The 22,404-nt window shown below is 46.8% G+C and overlaps 1 protein-coding gene and 1 long non-coding RNA gene across 9 annotated transcripts in view; one reads left to right on the plus strand and one right to left on the minus strand.

The window, feature by feature from the left end:
- Positions 1 to 22,404, minus strand: part of Kcnk2 (potassium channel, subfamily K, member 2) — a 194,853-nt gene that overhangs the window by 118,139 nt on the left and 54,310 nt on the right. For 2 of the 8 annotated variants that reach the window (NM_001357119.1, NM_001159850.1), the window contains exons 1-2: positions 16,975 to 17,285; positions 13,717 to 14,027 (exon numbers count right to left, since the gene is read on the minus strand). In NM_001357119.1, coding sequence (NP_001344048.1) covers positions 13,717 to 13,900 — 184 coding nt within the window. In that variant the 5' untranslated portion in view covers positions 13,901 to 14,027; positions 16,975 to 17,285. Of the gene's footprint in view, positions 1 to 13,716; positions 14,028 to 16,974; positions 18,446 to 22,404 lie in introns of those variants that run through there. The other 6 variants (XM_006497121.4, NM_001281848.1, XM_006497122.4 and 3 more) reach the window with 5 other exon arrangements.
- A430027H14Rik (RIKEN cDNA A430027H14 gene) lies at positions 16,983 to 18,824 on the plus strand. Its single transcript, NR_165462.1, has 3 exons — positions 16,983 to 17,272; positions 17,891 to 18,037; positions 18,399 to 18,824. It is a non-coding gene; the product is annotated as an RIKEN cDNA A430027H14 gene (long non-coding RNA).

Raw genomic sequence — 22,404 nt, forward strand, 5'->3', positions numbered from 1 at the left:
GTGACATCTAGTCACAGGGGATGGATGGCTGTGAAGGTACGAGCGGCTCTGAGGCAGGTGAATGGAGTGGGGTCACTGGGCCCAAGAGTAGCCGGGTATAGCATGGGATGGTGCCAGTTTTTATTATTTTTCACAACAGACACCCCCTGTGATCTCTAAAACCATGAAATGCCCAACATTACATTAAGTCTTTAAAAATCTCACAAGCCAAGGGAAAGATAAACATAAATGACAGTAAAGGTTCTTCCTGCTTGGGTAAAATCCAGTAGATTTGAGAGAGAGAGGGTAAACCAAGCTACCCTACTGAACAATCATTTGAGTAACTTAGAAGGAAGATTTAGACTCCATGGATCTGCTTGAAGGCAAGTGCTCAACAATTGGTAATTGCAATTGCCAATATGCAACGCATAAGGCAAGAATAGAGAGAGGAAAGAAAGAAAATAATTTGTTTTGGTAAAGAAAAAAAAAACTGGAGAAACAGCTCAGTGGGTAAAGGTGCTGGCCACCAAGTTGGCTCCGAGGTAAAGGCACTGGCTACAAGCCAGATGACCCGGGTTTCATCATGGTAAACAGATGGGGGAAGGAGAGGAAGGCTCCCACAAAAGTTGTCTTCTCACCTCTACACATGCATGTGCCATGGCACAAATAGAAAGACACACACACATGCATGTGCCATCTCTCACACACACACACACACACACACACACACACACACACACACACACATGCATGTGCCATCACACACACACACACACACACACACACACACACACACACATGCATGTGCCATCTCACACACATACACACACACTCACACACACACATGCATGTGCCATCTCTCTCTCTCACACACACACACACACACACACACACACACACACACACACACACACGCATACACTCATATGCATGTATGCGGGTTAGGGGTGAGGAATAAAAGGGAAAAGGGGAAAAGCCTCTGTTGTATCTGCACTCACTTTGGATTCCTCCTCCTTTGGAATCCCACCCACAGCTTTAGTCAGCACTTAGCCACATTTTAACTGAATAGAATACAGCCTATAAAAGGACAGCTAAAACAATCAAGAGACACCACAACAGCCCAGGACAGATCAGAAGGACATGTAAGATGCAACTCTCACAGAGCCATTAGCAACCCCATGAGTTAGAGCAGAAGACCCCAGTTGGGTGGCCAAAAGAAGCTGTCAGTCACTCCCCGGAAGGTTCCTTTGTACTGCCCCCCACAGGTTCCGTTCCTCTCTATACCACTTATGCGAACAAGCCAGTTGAATCAACAGCCATGGGAACTTTAAAGTTACTTCATCAATCCCAAATTCTACACCTCACTGTAAAAGAATCAGTCAGTAACCTCACAGTCCCAGTTATGTTCACATGAGGAATCAATATTTCCCAGTTATATTCACATGAGGAATCAATATTTCCACCCAACTTTTTAAAAAATTCACGTGACACAATCTGTAAGGTAACACTGTCAGAAATGAACACAAGGCCAGTGTTGGTCTTAAATCCATTCAGTCATGAAACCAGAACAAAGAGTTTAGCAAGGCACCAGAAACAAAAATATATATAATTTCAGGTGCTACCAACACACGTTCACACATACACACAGGAATGTACACACACAGGCACACACCAGGACACACAAGCGTGTAGACTCAAGTAGGGGTAGTTCTGATGCTAAGTTCCTGTTTCCAAACTGGTTTGTAATCTATCAGTAAAGAAGTTGTGGGCCAATTACTTGGCAGAAGGAATAGGTGGGACTGCCAGTCTGGAAGGCAATCGAACAGACATAGGAGACAGAGACAGAGACAGAGACAGAGACAGAGACAGAGAGACAGACAGAAGGAGAGATAGAGACATACACAGAGACAGACAGAAAGAGACCGAGAAAGAAAGAGAGAAAGAGATAGAAACACAGGGACAGAGAGATAGAGACAGAGACAGAGAGATGGAGAGAGACTAAGACAGACAGAGACAGAGAGAGAGAGACAGAGAGAGAGAGAGAGAGAGAGAGAGAGAGAGAGAGAGAGAGAGAGATCACCATGATTAAGTGGAAGAAAAGCGAACCAGCCCTGTGAGATCTCAGATGGAGCAAACATGAGCTGCTTCACCAGGTGGAAGGTTGGGGCTGTTGAGCTGGGAGGGAAGGTGGCTGAGCAACTGAAGTTGAGTGCAGATTCAGGGTGCTGGGCTGGGAGTTCTGGGAAGGCCACACTAGCTGAGGTAGATTGGGGATGCCCAACAATTGTGCCAATAAGGCAAGTTGAAATTGAACAACTGTGAGTATGTTTTTCATCCACAGATCCAATATACTCTGGGTAGAAGCTAATATCACAGTCAGTTCCCAGAGTTTAAAGTGACATAGCCAAAGCTACATGCAACACACACACACACACACACACACACACACACACACACACACACAGGAATGTATACACACATGCACAAACCAACATACACAAATATATACTTACAGATAAAAACATACAATTTTCTTGCTAAAAATATACTCACAAAGCAGAGACACCCATTAAGAAATTAGCTGTTTACAGGTTGAAAAAGACAGAGAAGGGAGAGGGCTGAGGAAGAGTAGAGAGGGTAAGGCTATGCCCATAACTCCTAACAGGAGGCTCTCAATGTCTGAAACCTGAGTTGTATGGTATCTGTGGAGTTACCTCCCAGCCTTTCCATGCACATCTCCCGAGAAATCACATCTCCAGTCTGCACATGAATATGTAACAGGTCAACTGCATTATTATCCATGACCTAGGGTAACTAATTCTTAGTAACTGCACATTGCTTTGTTGATGAAACCTCAAAGATTAGGTGTTCAGACAAGAAACATGACCTGGAATGGCTCTGCTGAGCCCCACCTACGTGGCACTGGACAATGGCAAATCAAAGGGGAGGTTTCACAGATTAGGGAGGGAGCGTCCTCTTTGTAGGCACCCTGTGTCCCTGCTTCGGTTTGTCCTGATGGTAGAACAGAGCCTGAGAAATGTGTTATGCCCATTTATGACCATGCTACCTCTTTTTTTGTTTGTTTGTTTGTTTTTCAAGTCAGGGTTTCTCCGTATAGCTCTATAGCTCTGGCTGTCCTGGAACTCACTCGCTACCTCTTAAAGCATGTGAATCTGAGGGCTGAGGAGATGGCTCAGCTGGTAAATTGTTGGTCTTGGAACCATGAGGACCTAAGATGTGTGTCACCAGCACACATCAAAAAGCCAGGAGTCAGATGTACTTGTAATTCCAGCACGGCAGAAGCAGAGGCAGAGGCAGAGGCAGAGGCAGAGGCAGAGGCAGAGGCAGAGGCAGAGGCAGAGGCAGAGGCAGAGGCAGAGGCAGAGGCAGAGGCAGAGGCAGAGGCAGAGGCAGAGGCAGAGGCAGAGGCAGAGGCAGAGGCAGAGGCAGAGGCAGAGGCAGAGGCAGAGGCAGAGGCAGAGGCAGAGGCAGAGGCAGAGGCAGAGGCAGAGGCAGAGGCAGAGGCAGAGGCAGAGGCAGAGGCAGAGGCAGAGGCAGAGGCAGAGGCAGAGGCAGAGGGATTTACCAGGGTTACTGGCCATCCAGGCTGTTCTATGTGAAGAGCTCCAGGCCAATGAGTAGCCCTGTTCCAAAACCACAAGGCAGACAGCTCCTTAGGAATTACACCCAAGATTGTATCTGTGTCCACATGCATAACACGCGTCAGCTCCCCTGCCAGAAGCAACTGCTGAGTGACACCCGGCAGTCTGTCTACCTTCCCCCTGGGGAGGGGACCTGGGAGCTGGTCACCCTCAGCTTCAAGTCAGGCAGCTCAAAAATCCTCACAGTGTTCTATATAAAACCAAGACGTAGAGGCTGGGAGTGTTGCTCAGGAGTGTGTGAAAGTCCGATACCTAGCCCCAAAATGGATGCATGAAAGGGCTTAGCATATCCCACAATCATCCCCATTATGGCAGAAGAAAGAAACATCAAATGGGAAAAGGGCAGGCATCTGTATAGCACCACAGGCACGGTCACAGAGCATGTATGCACACAGAGCTATGGTGCTCCCATTGTGTTTCCATGCCAAAACAGGTCACAGTCAACCCTGCAGCCATTTCTAACATTTTGATTTGATAACTTTCTTGTCTTTTGTACAAGAACTCATATCACTTTGTGAATGTTGCAGAGCACGCATGGGGAAAGAGCAAGTCCTTTAGTCACAGTTGAGATATTGACCTCTGTGTCCTTGAAGCTCTTCCTGCCAAGAATCCACCCTGACCCCTGACCCTTCCTGACTCTGCCTCCACATGCCCAGGACCTAACCACAAGCTTTCTGAGAACACCCTGTGCTCTTCTGTAGCCTTACTCCTTGCCCTAGTCCATGAGTTTACAGTTGCCTTCAGACCTGTGGGCCTGCTGCATTACCCCACTATCATACTGCTCTTTACGGAGTCATCAGGGAGTGCCCAGCTGCCTTGTACAGTGTGTTCTGTGTTAATAGACCCCAGGGACTTCACATGAAAAGCCCATGTCCTAAATGCACAGCTCACAAACCTTCGTTCTGCAGGATTAGGTAAGAGACTCAGGGCTTGGAGAAGACAAAGATGAACAGTACCTACTGGGGGAAGAAGCACCCGAGTTTCTAGAAGGGAAGCCCAACGCATCCTATCAACATCTCCAGATGAAAAGGGCTGAGGGGCCAACATTAAATACTCTGTGCCTCAGTTTACATCTCTGATATGGAAAAAAAAATGATGGGAAACTTCCTGTTTGGTAGACAAACCATGGAGAATATACTTGAAACTATGTCTGAAGAGATTCCATCTTGGGGTAAATATCTGTTGTTGAGTGACGATGGTTCGGGATTGGTTTCCCATCTCTCTGCATTCAGCTGTCCTTGTAGGAGAGGCTAAGTCTTAATTGTTAAGATCGTAGGGGAACAGTGGATAGCTCTTGGGGCTGAGGGTACTGCTTGTGGGGGAGACTGAGTTCACTAAGACCTCTTTGGCAGTACCCAGAGTAAACCTAACCATTCTTACTTCTCCCTGGCTTTCTTCTACATTTCAGTCTCCTTCCCACATTCCCTCCCTCATCCTTCTTTCCTCTCTCCCTCCTCCCTTCATCCCCCTCTTACATGCCTATCACTGCTCTCTGCTTCTGTGCAAGGCAGCCAGGAAGAGCCTCACCAAAACTGAGACGATGCCCCAGACCTCCAGAGCTCTCTGAATCTTAGTCTCTGTAGGTGACTCCTAAGTGACCCTCAGTGACAGAGGACAACACAAGCAGGCATGGGGCAGCCCACACTCCAGCATCACTGTCTGAGAGGTCAGCTCCAGAGACGGGCCACAGAGGATCTGAGCCAGGGACCAGTTAGCGTCTTTCAGAAATAGAAGGTACATCATCTCCATTTTACAAGTAAGAGTTACAATGTACATGACTAAGATGAGAGAATTACTAATGATGTACTTAAAGTAGTGCCCAGAGCTTAATAAATACCATGACCAAAAGCAACTTAGAGAAGAAAGGGTTTACTTTAGCTTACAGTTTACAGTTTATCATGAAGGGGAATTGAGGGCAGGAACTCAGGAAGGAACTGGGGTCAGGAACTGAGGCTGAGCTATGGAGGAACACTGCTTACTAGCTCACTCTCAGTGGCTTGCTCAGTCTTCCTTTTTATACTATGCAAGTCATCTTCCCAGGGGTGGTATTGCCACACTGGGCTGTCCCTCCACACCAGCCACTAGTTAAGAAAATGTCCCACAGACTTGCTTAAAGGCCTGTATAATGGAGGCATTTTCTCAGTTGAAGTTCCCTCTTTCCAGATGACCTGAGCTTGTTTCAAGTTGACAAAAATATGACCAGGAGAAGTATAACATAGTATGTAATTAGATGAGAGAATCCAAACCTAGAAGGCACAACTGTAAATTCTAGATCCCTTATCATCATTATCATGAAAGGTCCAGACTGGGCAGCCCCTCACTGAAAGTGTCTAGCAGAGCTTCCCAAGTGTCTAACTTTAAGGTCAATCAAAACTATTTTAACATACTTTACAATGTACATGCATAAGAATTTCTCTCGTTCCAAAATAACTATTCCATCAAATTACTTCCCAGATTATTATTTTATGACAGTCTTTCTTAACCACTTCTATCTCCATGATGTTTTATCTATGTCTAACACTCATACAAGATTGCTCTAACTCCTCAACATTATTACCTAACTAACAATCATATTATATTCTGTAAGGTAAAATCATTTTCTGGCAAACTACTTCTATGTTTGATAATAAAAACTTAGCTACTATTAGTAAAAAAGACATGGAAATATCTCAATAATTCTTTGATACTCGGTAAAAGTATTACTTATGCTTTATTCTTCTCATCCTAGAAGTTGAGGCAGCATGAAAATAGGGACTTGAAGTGAATACAAGAACAATTTCCCACTAAGAACAGAGAACACAACAGATCCCCAAGAAAGAGGGAACTAGAGGTGGCCTTTAGGACTCCATGCCCCATTTAGCAGTCCTATTGCCTCTCTGAAACACAGACACTCAGGAGGCAACTGGTCGACCACACAAGCCCACCTGAGCTCCTAGGTTCTCTGCTCCCAGAAAGACTTACACATGACAGAGCTTGGATATGCTTTTCCAGAAGTCAACTCAATGAACAGAATATACTCACAGGAGTTGCAGATACTCTTATAGAATATGTTTTATGTCACTAAAACTTACCCTTTAGTCCAAAACGTTAAACCAACTGAATAAAACCACCAGTAAGGAAAGAGAACACATTCATTTAGTTTTCAGAACAGTGTGTTATTTTGCCCAGAGGTAAAGCAATAAAAAGATGTCTGTACTGTAAGAATGAATCCAAGTAGTTCCTATACCAGGTTACTCATGCACACTGGGCTGATAGTCACAAAGCCACTATGAGTGTCATTCATTAACAAAATTTTCTGCTGCATTGAATTAGCTCTTCATCTGCTTTTCACATCCCTAGCCATCCCCAGTCAGGAGTTAAACCAAAGTGGCTCCCCTACTCACACACCTCCAGGGCTCCCTTGCTTAGACCAGAGGTCTGGGGACACAACAGTGATACAGAGTGCCTAAAATAAAGACAGATCCTTGCAACCTCTTGTTGCAAAGCACTTATTCTCTGGCTTTATGGATCTCATGCCTTGGCAATCTATGGATCTTGGAGCACTCTTGGCTCACACTGCATCTGTTCATCCCAGCCTCCACTCATTCTCTGGGACATCTCATCTAACATCTCGGGGTTAAATCCTTTCTTTATGATGACTTACAAGAGTCTTTCTTCAGACCATCCTCTTCTCCATACTTCCAAATCATGTTTTCAACCTCCTACTTGACAGTGCTCATTATGTGGTCATTCTAATGAGCATCTCCAATTTACCATGGTCACACTGACCTGTGGTCGTCTCAGGCTCATTTGCCAATATTCCACTGAACTACTGACCTCTGTTCAGATGACAAGCTCTCCAAGAGCTGTCCTTTATAGTGGTCTAGCCTTGTCTCTGTTGCTGTGATAAAACAACCAGACATAACAACATGGGAAGCAGGCCTGAAGATGGCTCAGCAGTGAAGAACATTTACTACTCTGCAGAGGACCCAGGTTCAGTTCCCAGCACCCACATGGCAGCTTACAACCCTCTGTAACTCCAGTGTTGTGGGCTCTGACACCTTCTTCTGGCCACCATGGACATTGTAAAGACAGAATGCACATACATACATACATGCAAGCAAAACATTCATATGTAAAATAAAAATAATAAATAATGAATAATAACTTAGAGGACAAATGTTTTTATTCAACTTACAGTTAATCCCAGGTTATAGTCCCTCATTATGGGGAAATCACAGTAGCAAGAGGGTTGAAATATTTAGTTACATCCACAGTCAAGAACTGAAGGGGAAAATTACTACAGGCCTAGTGCCTAGTTTAATTTATCTATTCACACAGCTCAGGACTCCCTGCCTAGAGAATATGGCCACCTAGGGTAAGCTGGGTCTTCCTACAGCAGTTAAGACCACTGAGATAGTCACCCACAGACATGCCCACAGGCCAACCCAATGTAGACAATCTTTCTAAGTGATTCTCTGTGGGGTCAAGTTGACAATTTAAAGTAACCAGCCAAGTAACTATGCTGTGAGAACTTCCAGGGAGGCCTGCATCTCCTTCATATCTTGGCTGTCACTGAGACTCCCAGAGAGCTCTGCCTCTCCGTTTGGTGTTGTGAAAGAAAATGTTTGCAGCAGTGTGCAGGATCCCTGGCTGACAAACATGTTCACGTGCACATGAGTGATCAGGGCTCACCACACCAGTGTTCTACATCAGTCCTTATAGGAGGATAGTATCTGGCAGCCAGCCTCAACACAATGTGGGGTTTTGTTTTTATTTGAGTGCTACACTGTATTACATTGTTTCCTACAAGAAACTGGTCCTGTAAACATCGTAATGTGGGGCCTCAGAAAGCTTCAAAAGCTGAACCTGTCTGACACCATCAGGACAACATGCCCCATCCCTGAACTTCCCAGTTGAATGAAATGTAGCCACCATCTTTCAATTCCATGGGACAAAACCTTAGCCAGGGTTTGGCTGACTCTTCTCCACTGTATGGCTTAACTGGTCCTTGTAAGGTTCTTCTCACCCTCCTTCCAAATCTCCCCAGAATCTGACCATATCTGCAGATTCCCACCGTGATGACCTTATTTTAAGGTCTCTCCTCTCCCACCACGGTTATCCTGCCCCTGACTGTGCAGAAGTGCTTAAGCAGAGGAGGCAGAGTGGGAAGTTGGAACACAAGCCAGAGCAAAGATGAAGAGCAGATTTCACATTAATTTACAACTGGATATGGTATGGTACCTGTGAAAGGTAGTGTTGATGGTCAACTTCACACAACAGCGAATCACCCAGAAAGAGAGTCTCAATAAGAGATTATCAAGATCAGATTAGCCTACGGGCATGTCTATGGGAGGCTGTCTATGGTGACTGAGGTGAGAAGACACAGCTTGAAGGTAGAAGACACAGACCTGGACTGCGTAAGACAGGGAACGCCAGCTGAGCACTGAGCATGACTGTCTTTCTCGCATTCTGCTCTTGGCTGCAGATGTGCTGGGACCAGCTGCTCCGGTCTCTGCTGCTATGGCCTCTGCCCAGTGATGGACTGAAACCCAGAATTACAGCTACAATAAGCCATTTCTCCACTAATTGGCTTATTGTTGGGATAATTTATTACAGCAACAGAAATGAACTAGGGCAGTCCTCATAGCCTGCCTGTCACTACCTTCTCGGGGTTCTTCTACCCACTGGCAGTTTCCCCACATTCTAGGAAGCTCATCTCAACCAGGGCCTTTGCATGTGTTCAGCCCTCTGCCTAAGTGTTCCTCCACACCTGACACTGGGTTACCTCCTCATCCAAAAACATCTCCACACCAATGAGAGATCCCTAGAGACGTTACTTACATTCTATCATCAACATTGCCTAACACCCCCTTCCAGCTTCACAGGCTCCTGGAACTTCTCATTATGAATGAGCTGCCCCACTCCATATAGGCTCAGAGAAGGCAAGAATCTTCATGCTCTAAGCTCCATGTATTTCAGAACTCACCTTACAGGGTGGGTATTCAGAAAAGCATTTGTGAATAAATGAATGATATTCAGTTAATGTAACACTAATATAGCAAATATAAAATAGTGTTTGCTTGCTTAAAATAAGTCCAGTGTTAGTTGTATCTTAGGTAGTTTGTTTAGACCCTGAAGCTTCTAGTATTCTTTCAGACATGACTAAGCCCCCAGCATAGGCTTGTCTACCCCTGATGGACAGGTCTAGAACCAGCCACCTCAGGAATAGGGCATGGGCAATGCTGCAGAACTTGTGTATGGCCCTGTGCCTCAAAAGCATGGCTACCTGTTACTGCTTTGATGGCCTTTTCTTGCCCCTCAAGCAAGCTCCCCCTTTACTTCTTGTATATCTCCCCAGCCTTCATTAAAAGATTAATTTCTTTCTTAGAATTCCAATACTGAGCACTCCTAACTCCAGTCCACAAGCATTGCTAATGTAACTGTACTTAAAGGGATTCTCCCTGCTTGACTGTGTAGGAGGGGGTACGTTAAAAGAAGCTGTGTTTTTCTTCCATCATTTTCTTTGGCTAAATACTAGCAGAGAAGCCAACCCACTGGAGATCACCAATAAATACCCAAGAAAGAACTGCACAGAGAGGAAGGAATTATGCAAAGATAACTCAGTACTGTCCCCATGAAGGTACCAAATCTATAGACTGAGGTCCCAGATACTGTTGTGCAAACTTGAGGGACTCTCTACTCCTAACAGGAAAGGACATCTTCTCTACCTGGCTCAAGGGAGTGGGGCTTCAACTAGAAACCAAAGGACAAACACCTTACATGACATCTTTGTTATTGATAGGTAGGTCATAGACTTTGCCACATATTTTAAATCCCCCAGTTGATTAGTCAAACATGGGAATAGCTAGACTGAAGGTGAGTTGTGCCTAATAACTGGTCTATGGCCTTCTCACAGGACACTGACAACAGTTCTGTTCCCTTGGAAGAATGTTGAAATGGTTAGAAACACAGAGATGTAATATACATCACTGTGTACGGAGGTGATAATTTCACATTTATTATTATTACACACCATGATATACAGATTATTAGAACACGTCCTAGAAGATGTTGATTGAGGGGTTTTTGAAAATTATTAAATACAGGAAGTAAATGCACAGGCTCAAGGGTCTACCTACTTGGGCTTCAATTAACAGCTCTACCAATTAACACTCTTACTCTCCTCCTTCGGTTTCTACAGAAGTTATTTCTAGATGACTAGATTACGCAGGAGAATTGTGTGAGATAATGCATGTTGAATTCTGTCTGTGGACGGTATTGATGAGTCTAAAGTTCATGACTTTTCCTGTGTGTCTCTGTAGGGACACCACATTAACTGAAGTGCCATGGATGCAGATACCTGCCATGTTCTCAAATCCTGGCCCAGAACAAGTCTTTGTCATTGCGCTCTGTGTCTGTCTCACCTCTGCCGACCTTGTTGGAAGGTTGGGGTGCTTGACTGAACACATCATTATAGAATTAATGGAAATCACACATATATCTAACACAGAGGCGTTAGAGGCCCTCACCTGCCTTGTGGTTCCTCGGCCTCCCTCATACCCTCATAAACACAGCTTGGAACCAGGTGACCAGTAATCATAATGATCAGGGTTCCAGGACAGTTTTATTATACCTGACGCTATCCTACTATCTGACCGCCTCCTTCTCACAAACAGCAGGATGGAGCCACCACCCACTCTCGCTCTTTCTGCCTCCCACACTGTAAGAAGGTAAAGCTCCCTAGAGAGCGAAGCCTCCTGGTTCTGATGCCAGATCAGATTCTGTAGGCTGGAACCTCACCCTGATGATGTCATCAGGGGAATCGCCCGGACTTACTCTGTCTGATTTCCCAAGTCCTAATGCTGTGACAGGACTGTCCAGTAGACCCACTTGTGGGGCTTTTAGAGTTAAAGAAATGGGGGGGGGGGGTTAAAAGTAAGGGAGACACCAGACACTAAAGATGTAGGAATGGAACGCTACTCTCAAAAATGACTGTGGGTTCATTTGCCTTTTGCTGTTCTTGATCCTTGACGTCTGAACATTAGATTCTTGGGCCAAATATATATTCAAAGGAGAACATGTACTGAAACAATTGAGTTATAAAGATAAGGGCAGGATAAATAATAGACAACTTCTACACTGAGATCGAATGTAAAATTATGTTTACAGAGCAGAGACACTCAATCACCTCTGCTTATCAATAAGGCTAAAATGTATGGCGCATGCAGAGCGGACGGGGTGGGGCAAAGTAGGCCATATTTTGAGCTCTGTCTATTCCAAAAACAATGTATATAAAAAATAATCTGTATTCAGCACTAGACTCTGCCCCTATTGGCCGTGACCTTCAAGTTATTTTGAGAGTTCTACACAGAGTCCAACAGTGAGATCATTCTCAAGTTCACACTGAGCTTCCTCCAGCATCCTGTCCAAGTCTTCTCTTTTCCCTGCCTAAGACCAGTCACACTTCACACCAGCGACAAGGGTGCAGTTACAACAATCTGCAGCTACAACTCAATCAAAGGATGCTGAGGGAACCCAGTGCTTTTCCTGCCCCTCACTACCCTAGGTGGGCTAGCATTACCTCCCATCCCACCTGCTGGATAGGAAGTCTCCTGGCAGAGAGATCCTTTAGGATTTATAGGGAAAAATTGTTTATTCGTAAAGACTTTGTAAAGTGCTGACTCACACCCTATCTGAACCCATAGCTGGGGCTTTGAGCATCACCCCAAGCTGTATCCACGGAGAGGGCAAGAAGCTGTGCTTCTAAGACGAAAGTAAGTGATAAGCTTTCAAGACGTGCAGTATCTCATGGGGGGGAGGGGGGTCTTATGTGGTACAAGGGAAGAATGAAATGGAAATGTGCTTACAAGGGAGGGTCAGCCGGGCTGGCCGTTTGGCTGTTGGTAGACAACATGACGCCATTATCTAAAAGCAACAGAGGACTCGGTGTGTGAGTGTACGCAGAACATTTTCAAAATTTAAGACTGTGTCAGGTTTAAACTGAATCAAAAAAAAAAAAAAATGAACAAAGTTTAAGTTAAACGAGTGAGACACAGAAATGCCTAAAGGTGACAAGACCCCAGTGGGGGTGGGGAACGGATAATACCAGCTGTCAGTTATGTGTGTGACTGGGAATAAGAGGGGTAGTCATCACAAGATGAAACTAGAGTAAAGGTCTTACAAAACAAGTGATTAAATACAATAATAAATCTCTAAATCTATTATCCCAACTCATTCAAATGATTAAAAAAAACCCAAACACAAAGCAGGAAAAAGAATATTCAGATGTCTTGCAGATCATTTTCAATCCAATTTGAATTAAACCAAGAAAGAAAAAGGAAGCTGTCTAGGAAAGGGAATGTCTACACATGAAGAATTTTTTTTTTTTCAACAACCAACAAATCCCCTTGTAGGAGAATTTAAAGGTTTTTCTTGTCACCTAAGACTCCTGTTTTATGCCAAGGAAACCTACAACCAAAATATGGCCACATTGAAGAAGGCTAACTCAGATCTAAATCATTTGGGGTTAATACTTAAAACCTCTTCTACCATAAGGGTGGTGTTCACCTATTTTAAAATTAAAACTGGGGGTGTGCTTTCTCTTCAAAAGCTTGGTTTTTCTGTAGAGTAGCAAGCTGATCTTAGTTGGATTCAAAGAAGAAAGAACCACTCAATGAAGCTAACCTCTAAGGAGGAATTGGGTGACAATTTGTTCACAATGTAGGTGGTTCATTCCACGAGTGTCACTCTACAACTCTGTCTTCCTAAGCGGCAGTAGCGATGGGCATGGCCTCTGATAAGAGGCCCTGCTGCTTTCTCAGACCAATGCACTCTACTTCTCCATGGGCAACGGCCTCCCCATCATTAGCGCCTACAGCAGCGTAAGCCCCCGTCAGTTCTAAGACAAGGAAAAGAAGAAGAGCAAAGAAGTCTAAAAGACCAGGAAGGGGGAGATGGGAAAGAAATGGGAGGGGGCATGGTAGGAGGGAGGCGATGGAGGAGATGAAGACCTCTGCAAAGGAGGTCCACCCTGGTGCCCTAGTCTGCTCTTGCCCTTAAGGACAAACGGAGCCCATTTCACTGGGGCCATTACCTGGATGAGTTCGTCCAGCTCGGTGGAGTTGACGCAGGCATGCTGGGCTATGAAGGTCTGCTTCTGGATCACAATGGTGGTCCTCTGGGAAATCTCCTGAGGCTGCTCCAATGCCTTGAACACCGTGGCTCCGATGATCAGGTAGAGGACGACCACCAGGAAAATCGTGGAGACTGTCTTCCATTTCATAACATTAATGGCCGAGTCACTCTCCACCCGGGAAGCAAGCACGGTGGGTTTTGAGGAGAATGAGAGCCTCGGTTTGGAGTTCTGAGCAGCAGACTTGGGATCCAGCAAGTCAGGGGCCGCCACTGACAATGACAGAGAATTTGGGTTAGGCCGGAGGAGTCTGGAGGCAAGGGGCTAGCTGCTTCTTTAAGGAGGGGTCAACCAGGGCTGGCTGAACTTGGAGATTTTCCTAGTGGGAGCTGAAGAACTTCACCCAGCAGCTTTCTCTGGTCACTTGCAGAACCATACCCGCGCGCGCGCGTGTGTGTGTGTGTGTGTGTGTGTGTGTGTGTGTGTGAGAGTGAGTGTATATATATGCTCTAGAAAGGGGGCAGGGCTTCTGTTCTCTGCTGCCACTGGAGTGTCAGGTGGATGGAAAAAAACAGAGACCAAGAAGTCAAAAACTAAACAAATAAAAGAAGGCCCGAGGGGCTGCTCATTAATTTCTAGATTTGTTTCTGCCCATGATATGTGTTGATGAAGATGCCCTGAGATCCCAAGGGCTGATGATGGTACAGATCTTTGCTCCTGAGAACAGCTCATGGCTTGCTTCTGTACATCAGACCTTTCCACGGTAAACAACCAGAGTAAAAAATGTTTGCTACTTATTGGGTTTTCAAATTTCTTAACAGAGAAGGGATTGCAGTCGCTGCAGCTCAAGATATCCTGCATATTTCCTGGTGGGAACAAACCACTCTATTCATACCTGGCACCCATCTTCCAAAGTGGGCACATTATGAAACACGGTTCTGCCATCTCTAATATGCTTGAAACACAAAAGGAACTGCTAACTCTTGAGTCACCACAGCCAAGACACAGCAAAGCCCCCCACTTCACCAGCAAAAGCAAGAAGAAAGCAAGCCGGTGGGCTGGCTTACATCTTAGTAGACCTTCCATGCTCTGCATAAGGCTAATTGCTCCATTAGAGCTCCCAGATACTGTGAGGTGACTCTAAGCCCATCTATTATTTATCCCAGCTCTTCAAAATCATCATTAATGGCTTTCATTTTAGAAAATACAAAAGCTATTCGATGGCCACTTGTGGAGGGGGGAGATAAGCCAGTCATCACAAAATATTTGATCGGAGAGGCAACAGCAAACAATCATGGGTTATACAGGATGGTTGGAACTTGGGGATAAACACCTAGAGGAGTCATCCATTTAAAGCCCATCACTTACATATAAAAAAAAATACGCCAAATTACCACCATGTGTGTAATATAGGTTTCATAAAAACATAATCTAAAATTTGCTTTTCCATAAGCATATTACACATCCCCATGGAACTGCACCCTGCAGCTCCAGAAATTACTCAAGGGTAAGACACTCATAAAGAGCATGAATTTGCACACAGCTGTCTAGCCTGCCCTCTTGCCTAGCACTGTGTGCTGCCAGTGTGAGTTCCTAAGGTTCTCCAGTTCCCCATCAGAAAGACACTTTTCCAAACAGCTAGTTGATGAGCTACAGGACGAGAGTTGTCCAAAGGAGGCAGATGAAGGGACCTCCTCAAGCAGCCAAGATCGAGGGAAGTCCTCACTTAGAGATGATGAAATCAGAGCAGGCGTGAGGAATCAGCCCCCACCTAGCCCAGCAGCAGTGCTCTGCATAGAGACTCCAGGGTCAGCTGCAGCAGCAACTTCCTAAGTGAGGCTCAGCCCACCACCTACCAGCGTGACTGACTCCCTTTCTGCCAATTCACCTGTTCTGATTACAGCCACAGAGAACAAGGCACTTTTGCTGTATTGACAAGGGCAAGGACACTTGAAATAAGCACTCAGCCAGATGTTGGCTGTTTGGATTTTTAAGAGCTGTTAGAAGTGCTTACAGCAGTTAAAAATCACCATCACCTGTAGCCTCATGAGGACTCAGATTCTGACTAAAATAAAATAAAATTGAGCCCCCCAAAACACCAAAAGACCCCCCAAAAACAAACCATCACAGCAAAGAAGCCCCACAGCACCTCTCTAAGCAAAGGTCCCCCACTCCCCAGAGGTACTGATTTTCAGAAAGCTTTTTCATAGAGAGAATTAGAAACCACCACCAATGTTACCCAGCCCAGCCTGAAATTCCTCCAAGATACTGTCATGATGCACTTGGTGGGGGGAGAGAGGGCAGATATGGTAATGTATTTTATTCTTTTATTTTCTCTCTCTCTCTCTCTCTCCCTCCCTCCCTCCCTCCCTCCCTCCCTCCCTCCCTCCTCCCTCCCTCCCCATTCTCTTTCTGTGTGTGAGAGACCATAGTGTGTGTGTGTATATGTATGACCACAGTGTGTGACCAAAGTATGTGTGTGTGTTGGGCTGATAAATTTCTTGAAGGAGTTTAATTCTTTTAAGCTATGTCCTTATATTTAATTAGCAGAAACAGATAATGCACAATTGGCAGACTTAATGGATAGAATCTGGTGGCATACAGAATAAATATTTTAAAAACAAAACACCCCCCCCCCCACCCCGCGCGCGCGCCTTTCCTGAACCCTATCTAATCTAGATACTGGATTCCCAGCCTCTACTGTTCGGTGAGAGGCGAGGCAGGTCTTTCCACACACCCTTCACACCATCACTATCGCTCCCCTCCCCCATGGTCCTCCTCTTTAAGCTCCTGGTCTCTGGTCCTCATCCATAATCGGTTCTCCCGCCCGCCAGCCACCAGTACCCCCAAAACAGCAGCAGAAACAAGCTTTTAATTGTTTGCCCCAGCACTACTGCGTGTCCCCCATGCAATGGGCAACAAGTGTGATCAGGGCCACCGTGCAACCTGCTTGAGGGCTACTCTCTAGGGCTGACCCTCCTCTCTGGAAACTGTCTTAAGCTGCGCCAAACCAACACCCGAGGGAGGCAAACGCAAAAACCCCAGGCACCAGCGGAAAAGCGCAAGACGGAGCCAGGAATGTATGCGTGCTGGGGTTGAGGTCACCAAGCCCGAATCACATCCAACCCACAGAATGGAGAGGAAGATGAGAAGCTAGGGGACCTGCGTTGCCCTCCCGGGAGAGCGTGCGCGGGCCAGGATGGATGCCCAGGGTCTCACCTCCTGCAGTATAGCCGGGTCTCTCCCGCGAGGCGCTGGCAAGCATGAGGCATGCAGCATTCAAAATGTTTGTTTGTTTGTTTGTTTTAACACAGACTTGGTGCTTTTTTCTTTTCTTTCTCTCTCTCTCTCTGTTTTCTTTTCTTTTCTCTTTCTTTCCTTCTTTCCTTCTTTCTTTCTTTCTTTCTTTCCTCTTTTCTTTTTCTTTCTTTCTTTTTTTTTTCTTTTTTGTTTTTACCAACACGCCATTGTACTCACTCCTTATTCCAAGACGGGCTGCGCGCTCCGAGCTGCACGGGTAGGCATTTTCCCCGGCTTTGTTTTACAAGGTGGGGAGAGCGGGGCTGGAGGCGGGAGGGGTATAGAGGGGGGAGCGTGAGAAGAAACGAAATCGCCGGAAGGAGAGGACACCAGCGGTGGCAGGCTGGGCAGAGGGCGAGGCCGAGGCCAAGTTGGGATCGGACGACGACGCCCCCGCGCGCGATGGGTCACCCCGATTGCGTGGCCGCCTGGGGTCCCGCGCGGGCCCTGGGTGCGCTCGGCCCTTGGCTCCGTGCGCTCGGCCGGCGGCTGGGCTCTGCCCCGGGGCTCAGCGAGGGGGTGATCACTGCAGCCCGTGCGGCCGAGCACCCGGGTGTCTTTGTGCCGCGGCCCTGTGCAGCCCCTCTCCGCATGTCTTTGTGAGGCGCCCCGCCTGGCTCGAGCCCCGCCGGGCGCCCGCAAGGTGGGGGTGTGGCCCGGGGTGGCCCGCCTGGCCCGTAGCACCACTCTCCCCTCGCCTCGCCGCTCTTCCCTCCTTTCCGAACTCCCTCCTCCTGCTCCTGCGGTGTCCCCGCCCGGGCTCGCCTCCCCGCACACCCCTCCCAGCCCTATGCGCGTCCGCGTCGCCCCAGCTGCCAATGCGTCCTCCCCGCAGCGCCCTCGGCCTGCCTCCCGCTCGAGCCTCACCTGCACCCATCACCCAGCGTCCTCCTGCCACCTCTTGCTCTAGCTGTCATGCATGCGTCTTCCATGCCTTCCCGAATCCAGTCCGGGTGTCAAGAGAGACCCCAGATCTCTACAGGTGAGTATCTTCCTCGCTAGCGCCCCTCCACCAGGGTGGCACAGAGATACCATCCCGCTGCCTTGTGAGCCTCAGAGTGGGGACTGCAAGAGTATGGTGCCAGCTGTTCCAGGCTACACTGGGGAAGGGTTAAGCAATAGTCACAGCACTCTCAGGGCTGCTTGATTTGGGCCTGGAGTTCCTGAATCCGAAAGGAACTGTATGACTGAGTCAGGGGAGGATGGAGGGAAACAGACTACATTCTCTGGAACAACCTGCCATCCCATCCCAAGGCTGATGCTAAGGATGCTGAATGCTGTGGGCGTGGGCAGATTTTGTGGGGCTGGAAGACACCAGCCCTCAGGCTGAACTCGTTGGCCAGCCCCTCCCCAGCACTTGGAGAACCCCAGCTTGGGCGACTCTATCCAGACACCTTGGCTGCACTCTTGGCGACAAGAACTGATTTGGAACAGAAGTGGCCTAGAAAGGGCAGGAGATTGGATGGTGCCTTCACTCAACATGGAAGAACTTTAAAACTGCCGGCCCTCCCTCTCCAGCTTTGCCAGCAGGAACTCCCAGCTGACCTCCACCTTCTGCCCCCAGCACCTTGCACACAGTCAGTGTTTTCCCAGGGATCTGAAGGACGCCACAGACACAGCCTTGGCTGTAATGTGAACCTCTTAGGTCGTTTACAAGACTCTCCAACATCAATGATGGTTTTTTTTTGTACTTGTTGTTCTATTTCTGACTCTAGAATAGTCCCAGCACCTGTTCTGTCTGATGAAATAAAGCATCCATCTTGCTCCAATTTAAGCACGTTTTTCTTGACTCCTAGTCTCAAAAGTAACTTAAGTCATTTAAAAATATATGAGTCTGATCTCACTCCCAGACTTAGACCCTCCCAGAGCTTCTAGGTCATAGGTCATGCTGTTGCTTCATCTCATTGGCTCATTTCACTGCAGGCCTGTCTGGGCCCAACAGCCAGATTCTCCCAACACACACACATGCACACGCACATGCACACACACACACACACCTACTTTATAGGACTAAAGGATTACTTCAGTAGAATTCTGTGTACAGAATCTTCCTGTGTGCAAAAGTACTTGCCCAGGGGATTGATTTTAGGGGTTTGGCTCATACAACTCCTAAATCTTGCAAATCCCTCTGGAATCCCAGAGCAGTTACAGCCCACTGGAAGCTTGAGGTACAATTTCATTGACTCCAGGAAGTCTCTCTGGCTCCCGTGTGGGTGACGCCCACCTACGTGTCTAGAGTAATCTTGAGCTAACTCCACAGATAAAATGTCTTCACAGCAGTCCTGTCATTACAGACAAGCATTCGCCAAAAACTTCCATGCTGGGTGAGATTTCTGGAGAGTCCTAGTCCAGCATCTTACCACTTGTTCTTCCTGGTGTCATCTTTGTCACAGACTATCCTGTGGGCTCTGGGAGAGCTGACAACGGTCCTATAATACCCAGGACTAGGGAGGCGGCCAGGTTCAAGGAGGGCTGACAATGATAATATTAGCATTCTCCTCTCCCCCCCCCCAAAAAAAATTCTGAGCAAGGACACCCAACTCATATAGGGAATGGGGCAAATTCTCCAACTTGAAATCATGTTTCCTTATATGCCATTTTGCTGCCAGGATGAAATGACCCCAGACTATCCTTCCTTTCACTCAGTTTCTTTCCCTCCTTCCTTTCTTTGCTTTCTCTAATTTGTTACAAACCTCTGTACACTAGGAGATTGGTACCCCTGTGTATTTCTGTACACCATTGCTCCGTAGCTCCATGCCTCCATGCCTTCGTGTCTCCATGCCTCTGTGCATCCGTCCCTCCAGGGCTCCATGCCTCCATCTCTCCAGGGTTCCAAGCCTCTGTCCCTCCATGTCTCCATGTCTCTGTGGTTCCATGTCTCTGCCCCTCCATGCCTCTGTGCCTCCATGTCCTCATGGCTTCACAGCTCCATGGCTCCGTGGCCCCGTGCCCCTGTGCCACCCACACTTGAAGACTCTCAGTCTCACCACCAATCCCAGTACTGTGCTGCCATTCTCCCTGTCAGCTTGTTCATGTCCTATGTGTACAGGGTGCTTTGGTTGCTGTGTGGAGACCTGGGAGCAGGAGACCCGGATCATCCATTAAGAACATTTGCTGGTTTAGAAGCAGACTAAGTTCAGGTCCCAGCACCAAAATGGTGGCTCCCAATCATCTGTCACTCCAGTTCCAGGATTCCTGACACCCTCTTCTGACCCCCAAGGGAGCTGCACAAACCTGGTGCACATAAACACATGCAGGCCAACACTCACACACATTGCATTAAAAATATATCTCTTAAAACAGGAAACACAGACAGAAAGGAAAGAGTCTAAGCCACATCAAATAGCAATGAGATTTACTCTGAGGAGCTAGAAGCTAATCTTCACACATAATCGGAAGGGACTGTGGGAGTACCCAAGGCACCGCTGATTCTTCCCCCATTTCCATAGCAGTTCCACAGTCCCTCCTTCAACACACCTGCCTCTTTAAGGGACTTTGTATGATAAAGGCATGCATAGGGGTGTTTTAAATATGAGGAGGACCAGATCCTGTATCACTTAAACTAGAGGAACAAGAAAATGGGGCAGACTGTCCTGTTACCAACAATCATACCTTACACTCCATCCATACCGACCGCCCGACCGCACCAGGAGTGTAACTGAAGGGCAGCGGATTGCTTCCTCGTGGTTTGGTGCTAATTGACATGCCTTAATTTCTTTAATACCCAGGAAAATGCAGAATATGTAGCGACGACACTGGGCTCCCACCAAGCCTCCTCTGGTCTTTTCAGATTATGTGCAGTGCTCCAACTTGCAGCATGAATTCAGAAGTTCATTTTCATGTGAATTCTGCTTTTCTGATCCTAGCCTGCTCAAAATGCCCTAGTTTAGCGGGGGGGGGGAGGGGGGCACTTTAAGAAATGAGCATTCTTCTCCTCCTCCTTCTTCTTTTTTAAATCATTTTGACCACATCAAAAGAGATCTGTGAACGTCCTACATCCTCTGCTTCTGCATTGTGAGTGGGATGAAGTTCTTTATTTTTCAGATGATCAGCCTCTTGATCTATAGAGCAGGGAGAGTTCCCTGCACTCATAGGAGAGGATTGGAAGGGCCAGGGAGAGACACAGTATATACTGTATGTATATACTGTGTGCTCTGTATGTATATACTGTGTGTTCTGTATGTATAATATACTGTATGTATGTACTGTGTGTACTGTAAGTATGCACTGTGTGTATTAATGTATGCACACTGTATGTATGTACTGTATGCACACTGTATGTATGTACTATGTGTATGTGCTGTATGCACACTGTATGTACTGTCATCTTCCCGTTACTAGAATGGAACACTGAGGCCACTACCCTAGAAAGAAAAAGTGCTTCATCCAGTACAAAATCACACTGTCCATTTTTATGGGCCTCAGCACTGAGCAGGACCTCATGAAGACAGGACTGTCATAGCCAAACCACTTGCATAATAAGCAAGGAAGCCAAAGAGAACAACTGAGCAGCCTGTGTCTCGCCCCTTTGAGCCAAGCTTCCAATGACCTAACCATCTCCCGCCAGGCCCCACTACCCACAAGTCCACAGCACTTCCAGATACTGCTGTGCTGAGGACTTAGCCTTCTACACAGGAGCCTTTGGGAGGCATTCTAGATCCAAATACTGGCATCATTTATGTGTATTAATATGATAATTTACCCATTAGTCCAATCCCATAAACGAGGGAGCTACTGGTAAAGCCACACCACCAACAGATTCTGACTCCCTTAACATATTTTGTCATTTATTCAATCCTCTAGGTAACGGTCTTCTACAGTTGTGAGGAGGAATGAGGCATACTATCCAGTCGCTTACTGTGTGCCTGCTGCACACTGAGCCAGTGCTCTGTAGCCATAGGAAGGACCATGTGGTCTAAGGAGGGTAGATGCAAGTCATTAAGAAAGCTACAGGGCAGAAGTGATCATATATGTGAGGTGAACATGTATGTGAGGATGTAACAGATGTGAGGAAAGATCTTCCCCAACAGAAGAGCTAGCCGAAGGCCTGTGGTAGGAGGTGGCTGAGAGAATAGGGGAAGCTCGGGGAGCCTGGGCAGGTGGGGTGATTTGTTCTGTGACAGGAGAGGACAGAGGAGGCCTCTAAGAGGCAAGTATCAAATGCCAGTCAGACCTGAGCTGTACAACAACTTTAAGAAGGCAATCCTTGGAGGCTGGCAAGATGGCTCAGTGATTAACACCACTGACTGCTCTTCCAGAGGTCCTGAGTTCAATTCCCAGCAAACATATAGTGGTTCACAACCATCTCTAATGGGATCTGATCTCTCATCTGGTGTGCCTGAAGATAGC

Source organism: Mus musculus, chromosome 1 (genome assembly GCF_000001635.26).
Source record: "Mus musculus strain C57BL/6J chromosome 1, GRCm38.p6 C57BL/6J".
Classification (NCBI taxonomy): Eukaryota; Metazoa; Chordata; class Mammalia; order Rodentia; family Muridae; genus Mus; species Mus musculus.